The sequence below is a fragment of the Suncus etruscus genome, chromosome 16 (assembly GCF_024139225.1).
Source record: "Suncus etruscus isolate mSunEtr1 chromosome 16, mSunEtr1.pri.cur, whole genome shotgun sequence".
In the NCBI taxonomy this organism is placed as follows: Eukaryota; Metazoa; Chordata; class Mammalia; order Eulipotyphla; family Soricidae; genus Suncus; species Suncus etruscus.
The window spans coordinates 58,166,583-58,174,428 of NC_064863.1; the positions used below are offsets into that span (position 1 = coordinate 58,166,583).

Below are 7,846 nucleotides of genomic sequence, written 5' to 3' on the forward strand. Positions count from 1 at the left end.
AATGGAAACCTGTGTCCTTGGTCAAAATACACTAACAGTGGTTGTAGGTTTGGAGTTGCAAGTCTGTTTTTAAAGCTTTGTAAATTAAAGCACTAAAGAAAACAAAACTTAAAAAAATAATACAAGGGCATAATACAACAGCAGTTGAATAATTGCCTTGCACGCTGCCCAATATATACCCGATTTGATCCCCATTATCCCATATGGTCCCCGAGCGAGGCATGATGTCTAAGCACATAGCCAGGAGTAACCTCTGAGCATTGCTGGTGTAGCAGAAAAAACCAAACAAACAAAAATATTAAAATATTACTAAGTTGTTTACTCTTGTGGAAGAAGTTTAAAACCAAATTTTAGATTGGTTTAAATTTCAAAAAATTAAAAAAATTAAATAAAACTGCAATAGTTATTCAGTGAGATAGCGGTACATATCACCTAATATAAAATGAAAATTTTTGGATTATTAATGTAAAAATGAACACACAGACAAATGCACTTAAATTTTTCAATTTATTTTCAATTAAACATATTATCAATAGAAATTAATCTCTCACTAAAAGCTCTTTGGTGTTTTCATCAACCTCATGTTTTCTAAAACATTTTTCCAGTTATCATTTTAATAATGCAGTAAAGTCTAAGGTTCTGAAGATCAAAGTTTACTGAGTCCAATATTACTATTACAATTAGACATATTCCCGAAGACTTTTAAAATGATGTTGCTTTCCTTTCACTCTAGATGGATTGGTGCCAGTGGGTAAATAAGTATTTTAATATTTTACTATTGGGAACATAATATCGTGCATTATGCAATATTCAGTATTTTAATGATTTTATTTTCTTCTCTTGTCAACTTTTTCATTTAAAGTCATGCAAAGGAATACAATTCACTGAATTATATTTAGATCTTTAAATTACACAGTTCATTTATCAAGTTCATTTCAAGAAGGTCCATATTCCATAGAAGAAATGCAGCTTAAATACAAGTTTGATTACAATCATTAAAAAAGTGATAAAATCCAAGTGATAGTCAATTGTCAAAAAAGCAATGAAATATCACTAATCTGACTAAAAGGCCACAGTCGTACTGCTACTTTCACATTGTCAACACTTGGTATAGAAATTTTCATTATTTTTTATTACTTGAGTTACTTGGTAAGAAAAAAACGTAGAGAGCCTCTTAGGCTTCACAGTAGAACATCAGAAGCTTATCCAGCAAAGCAGTTTGTTTCCAGATGATCAAATATGAATGGTTCATTCATTCCAAAATATCTACTACTTGGTATACATCATTTTACAGCATTCATGTATTGATGATTTTTCAGCCAAAATTAAGCATCACCAATTGAGTCATAATATTTTTTCATTTCCATTATTTTTTCCCAATTCAAAGGACAAACTAATATGTCCCGAATTATCAGTACTCGGGGTTTTATGAAATGTATCTTTTTAAAACCTTATAAAGTGATTTCTGTGATAGAAATCTTAATCGCAGAAGCAAAGTGCTTAAACAGTCAATGAAATATAAGGCAATGGAAGTTAAATCATCCTCAGTTAAAGATTGTTCTAATAATACTCTGACTATATTAAAGAGTATTGATTGTCTTTCCCCATCTGACATTTTACTTGGGGCTCAACACTGTCTCAAGCTCCTCTTCTGGAACTGAAACTGACGTCTCTGAAGCTTGTTCTCCAGCATGAGTATTTTTCTTTGTAGCTGAGGTGTTTCTTGTAGATCTCCTTTGAATGCTAAGATCTTTTCTCCTTTTGGGACTTCTCTCCTCCTCATGAGCTGTGGGTGTTACATCATCAGCATTTATGTTTCTTGGTCTACCACGTTTCCTAGGTGTGTCAGACATGGGGACTTCTGCCTGTTGTGCTGTCAGGGATGACAGCAAAATATCTTCGGTATTTCCAGTATCAGAAATTCGTGGCATTTTAGGAGGACTTCCTTCAGACTCAACCATATTACTATTACCATCTTGCCCTTTTTCTGTTACATCAGCAATTAGTTCAGTAGAAGAGCTTGCAGTATCCTGTAGCCTTACATGCAATTCTTGATTTTCATTTTCTTGATGGTCTAAGAAAAAAGATACCTCTTTCGGGTCTTCAGTGAGTCAGGTTTTTTTAGAATTGAACGTGGTGGTGTAGTAACATATATATTAGTTTTGTTCTCATAGGCAACTCCAGTTGTACATGGTGCAATTATGCCCTCTTCCCTCAATGAAATTGTAGTTTCCTTCAGTTGTAAAGGAACAAGAGAAGGTCCAGGAGACAAAGAGGGTGATGCTAAAGTTGATGGACAACAAGATTTTAAAATGGATTGAGGACTAGATTTGGCAAATTCAGAAGCATTACCTGTTGTGGCCGAAATTTTAGCTTTCTTAGCCACAAGAGGAGTTTCAAGGCAATGTAATTCCTTAGCCTTGGTAATAGATTCCCAAGATCTTTTGACACATGAACTTACTGGCAAAAAATGAGATGGTAGGTCCAAAGGAAATTTGGTGGGGCTTTGCAGAAACACCCTCATAGATTGAGAAGGCTGCTGCACAGGACAATCAGCCTTATTCAGCTCTTTAGAACATTTTTGTGAAGCTTGTGCAATTGGGGTTCCAACAGAAGCATCAGGTATTGGGAGAGAAGATACTCCAGGAGAGGATTCTTTGATTCTAGGACTGGTTTGCGAAGTTCTTACCAAATCCTCCTGTTCAGTGCCTTTGAGCGGTATCTTTAGAAAATCCTCCAGCAAACCCACTTCCTGGCACATGTCGTAAGTGTGCTTTAATTAGTCCTTTCTGTTTAAACTACTAGAATGTTGCCGCAGCAAACTTAAGGCCTCAACCACACACCTATTATAGGTCAAAATGGTGAAGTGAAGGCAAACATCACCATCTGTGGACATCGTTGGCTTCATGGAATGGATATATCTGAGGGCGATTCTGTGCTCACCATGACTTATGAAAGCTTGAAGAATCATTGTATGTTGCCATGGCAAAGGTTCGACTGTGGCTGGGTCAAGCAGAAGTTCCAAAGCCCTCTCATAATTTTTATGATCTATATACCACAACCCTTTAATCAGCTTCAGTTGGCTATAAGAAATGGCAAAAAGCTTAAGAAATGATTCCATGGCAGAATCCTCTTTATTTGGAAAACAAGACAGAATATCTAGCAGCAAATAGATGGTAACTGCATGTTTGTTTGCTTCTGGAATATTATCAAGTAAGTATATGTCAAGCAGTGCATGCAGACTTGGAGGAGGATATTTTCCACTGCTTCCTTCATCTTTTTTCCACAAATTCTCAATCCTATTTCCTAGGCGAAAAACCAGTCCATCAATGATCAGGTAATCAGGATTCATTTCCCCCCTTGAAAAACTCTCACAGTTCTGTCGACAACTGGTGTAGTACACCTGCATTACAGGGTAGTTATAGCATAAATTTCTTAAATGCATAGCATCATGGAAGCACTCTGGTAGAAGCTCAAAACGACAGAACCACAGAACCACTTGTATGTACTGACATGTTATTTGAGTCAACATACGTTTATTGTTCAGGCTCAATATGCCTTCCTCAGTCATGCTTTTGGCCTCTGCTAACAAACAATTAAGAACTGCATTAAGGTGGCACAGAAGCAAATAACAACAATGGATAGACTGTATAGTCTGTGGATCAATGATATGGCATGAGCCATCAAATAATGGCGCACACAGTGTGTCCAATTCTTCTTTGGTGACATTCACTTTATTCCATGTCCATTCTAGAACAAAGCACAACTTAGTGGCCGAATGTGGGTGTTCTGATGCCCATTGTTTGATGCATCTTGACATAAGTACGAGAAAATTGGTTTGGTCTACTGCAGACCATAAAGCTTCTAATTGGTCTTGCTGACTTAAATTTGAAGATGGACTATCAAGACATTGTGGTGACATGTCAGCCTGAAACATTGCTTATAATGATCAGGAATGACACTGTTGAGAGATTGCCCCAATGCACTTGAAAACATCAGATTCTTTTTCTGAAAGCCATTGCAATTGATGTGAACCACTCCAGAGTTCATCAAACAAGTAGCATCAAAATTAAGACATCTTGGAAGAAAAAACTCCTCAGGAGGTGGATGGGAAGGAGGAATTCCTTGACTTAAACTCCTCTCATGCACTAAGATATGCAAGATGTCATGTGGAAAAAACCTACTTACTACAGAATCCAGGGACCACAGAGCAAAATAAGAGCAATTTTGTATATATTCACCTGATTCTAGTGCAGCAGAGCTGGACGCAGAGCCGCCATGACCGCCTAATGGTCCTCAGGAGCCCAAACAGCAGCGACACTGTGCGACTGCATCACAGGATCTCCTGGGAGACGTCACAAAGGTTCGCAGGCACGCCCACCTCTGCTGCGCGCCAGCTGCTGCCTCTATCCAACAGCACTCCACTGGCACTTCCTGGCTCCCTTGAGCCACGGGGAGACTCGAGACGGCCTTGGCTGCTCAAGCCGCGTGGCAGCTCAGCACTCAACGCCTTGGTTTCCTGTGCACAACTTAGTGGTCTGGATTGCGGTGGCATGACTGGGCATTACTGGGAGTAAGGGCTGACCGAGGCCCACCTGGTCAGGAATGGCGAGGAAGGATGGGGAGGATTAGGTAATCTGGTTTGAACCTTTCTTACTTGATTCTGTGCTTCCAGACCTGAGCTACCAGGGAACATTGAGGGCAGGTCCATGAGACCAGGACAGGAAATTTCACACCTGCTTGTGTCAGTGGTGCCAGTCATTGTATGTAGAAATTTCTGCGAGGAACAGATCGGAAAACACACTGTGCCCAGTAAAACCAGCGGAAACATCCCCAATTATTTTTATGAAATACATTTTCCACTTTTTTGTGTGCTAAATGTTCGTTTTTCATTTTCAGCTTAAGCAAAGACATGCACCTCTTTAATATTAGACTAATGCTCTTCTAAAAACGTTATTGACAAACATTCCATTGATCTACCTTAAAATTTCCAATGTCAGTAATTTTTACAGTTTCAGTTTCATAAATGTACTGAGTGATTTCAAATGAGGGTACATAAATATGTATATAATGGATATATGTTTAAACCCATATTTACTAATTATTTTGTATTTTTTTTAAAACGTGCCTTTTATTGATGATTCATGTCTTGGATTTTCTACTACGTTAACCACCCACAGTGTACACCACCATGTATGTATAATATTTTTAACATACTGAACTACTCATACAAGTCCCTCAAATATATTGCAGTGTTGTACAAAATATTACTTTAAAATGAGTATTAAATGAAGAACTGCGGGGTCCTGAAGCCCCCCAGGGGGGCCCGGCCAGCAGGAATTAGCTGGGAAGGCTTCTCAGACAACCGCACTCCTATTTTGCTGAGCAGAAGAGCAACCACACCTGTAAAAAATCTGTGAGAGGTTAATAATAAAGACCCAAGGCAGCGTCTCACTGTTCAAGGGTACCTTTATTGGGCTACAGTTCCTTCTTATATAGTGAAGGAGAAGGGGGCAGTACAAAGGTGATGTCAGTCATACTTTTGGCGCGAAGGCCCATACAAGGCAAGGATATATTTCAGGTTTCAAGGAACAAAGAAAGTTAGGCATTCTCTAAATAAGGAAGTGGGCAGTGGGCTAGGGGGCTGGATGACCTTCAAGTTATGATGAACGTGCTGTTGCTATGGAAATTTCTAGTGACCTTCCAGCTGCATTCCTAATTGCTTAACTATCAGGAGGTGGTGCAAGATGTGCCTGCCTCAGTGATCTTGAACAGACAATGTAGCATACACTTATTGATAACAGCCTAGTTCACTCCGGAATATGGTCTTAAGGAATGGGGCCTAGTTTCTGATAACTGTACCAGGCAGTTTTTACTCTCCTCCGGGCATAGAGCTTAATTATGTCCTGCAGCTGCACATTCTTTTCTCTTAGCTCAAAAATTTACAGCAAGACTGCAAATTGCTTTTAGGTGAAAAGCTGGGCTATGGCAGAGAGAACAGCAAAATGTCCTCAAACAAGTCAGTCCCCAACATCTCCCCCTTTCTCTTCTAATAAAAGAAGGAAAGTCGTGAGCGGGTGGAAGAACCGTGTCTTAGGCATACAAGGTTTGACCAGGTCGGACACGGCCAAAGCCGCATTTAAAAGGTGGCTACAAGCGCCGTGGGTGCGCGCAGAGATCCGAATTATGCGTTGTAGCCTTTTTGGGCCGTGCCCTAACTGGGACCTTGCTAATCCCGTCGTAGGTGTCTCCACAGCTGAGAGCACAAGTGCCGGAGCGAGCTCCGTCTGTTAGCTATGCGCTCTATCTCCTGGAAACTTAGTGGCTGGAAAGGCGGCTTGGTGACTAAAGCCAAGTTTTCACAGGAGTCACGCGGGGTTAGACGCTGGTAGTTAACCTGAATAGAGGTTTTTGCCTTTTCATCTACCTGGTTTTTAATAAAGGCAGTAATTTTGTGGAAAATCCATGGGCCAAGAGAAAAGAGCAGCATGAGGCTAATAAGAGGGCCCACAACGGTGGACAAGATTGTGTGGAACCAAGGAGAAGAGAAAAACCAATCCTGGTACCAGCCTTGTTCTTCATCGAAATGTTTTTCAAAATCTTTTATACCATCACCAATATGTTGGGCGCTGTCCCTAACTAATCCAGTTTTGTCTTTAAAAATACAACATTGTTCCTTAAGGGCTACACAGACTCCCCCTTTCTTCAAAAAAAAAAAGGAAACCAAATTAAAGCATGGTGGTTTTGCTGCACTATCTTTGCTAGGGATTTAACAATGTGCTTTAAGTGTTGTAAACTTAGTTTAAGTTTGTAAACATTATTAACAACAGTTATACTTAAGGCATTGACAGATTTTAGAGTATGAACCAATGAATAAATTATTGTGCTTACAGCGGTAGCACTCAGGCCTATGATTAAGGCTAGGGTGAGAGCAGGTTTGACAGGTAAGTTAGGCATTAAAACAATGAAAACACAGTAGTTTTAGGACTGAAAAAACAAATGTGAAACAATGGGGGAGATAAACCAGTGAAACAGGCAAGAAACGTTAAATTGGGGGCAATTATGAACTAAAAGGAGGAATTAATGACAAGAATTTGATCACAATTTTCAATAGGGGGAATTATATTGGGTACCAAAAGGCAAAGTTCAAGTTTCACCACCTGTTTGAAGGTGATGCTGAAGTGAGGCTTGGGGCTGGATTGCAGAGCGAAGGGGTCAGAGACAGGCAGGAGGTTGCCAAAGCAGGCAGGGTCGGTGATGGTGGAGGCGTTGACCAGCTGTAGGATGAGGTTTGAGGTGGGTGAATAGCAGGTACCGAAGGCGTTTGCATCTGGGCGGAGGGCGGAAGCGTTGATCATGACAAGGATGAGCTGAGAAGAGGAGGGGGGTCCGGAGGACAGCATGGGCAGCAAAGGGTGAAGAGAAGGAACCAGAGGTGTTGTCATCGTCTAGCAAGGGAGAGTGAAGTGGAGCAAACAAATTAATGAAGCCTTGGTGCGAAGGGGGTGGTTGGTGGCAGTGGGCATCAAGGACAGCCAGGCAGAGTACCAATTTCAGCATTTTCTTTAGGCAGAGTCAGTTAGAAACAGGTTCGCAGTAATGGCAGCTAGCAGGTGGGGTGGCAGGCTTTTTTGAAGTGAATGAGGACAGGACTGCAGGAAGCTGTAGGAGGTCTATAAGAAAACAACTTGGCAGGAGGTAAAATGATTATTTTTGAATGCCACAGGAATGCCTTCTGACTTTTGCCAGACTTTAGCACTTTTAAAAAATCTTATAATTAATGATAGCCAATTGTTCAAAAGCCTTTAAACTGAACTTAAATGATTTTTTTTTAAACTTCTTAGTT

The 7,846-nt window shown here is 40.2% G+C and overlaps 1 protein-coding gene across 1 annotated transcript; it reads right to left on the reverse strand.

Annotated features, from left to right (window-relative positions):
• Positions 1-1,616: 1,616 nt before the first annotated feature.
• LOC126032166 (protein ELYS-like) lies at positions 1,617-4,555 on the reverse strand. Its single transcript, XM_049789859.1, is given in 4 exon segments — positions 1,617-2,074; positions 2,353-3,930; positions 3,933-4,286; positions 4,360-4,555. Coding segments are annotated over 4 exon segments (2,586 nt in total).
• Between the last annotated feature and the right edge of the window lie 3,291 nt (positions 4,556-7,846).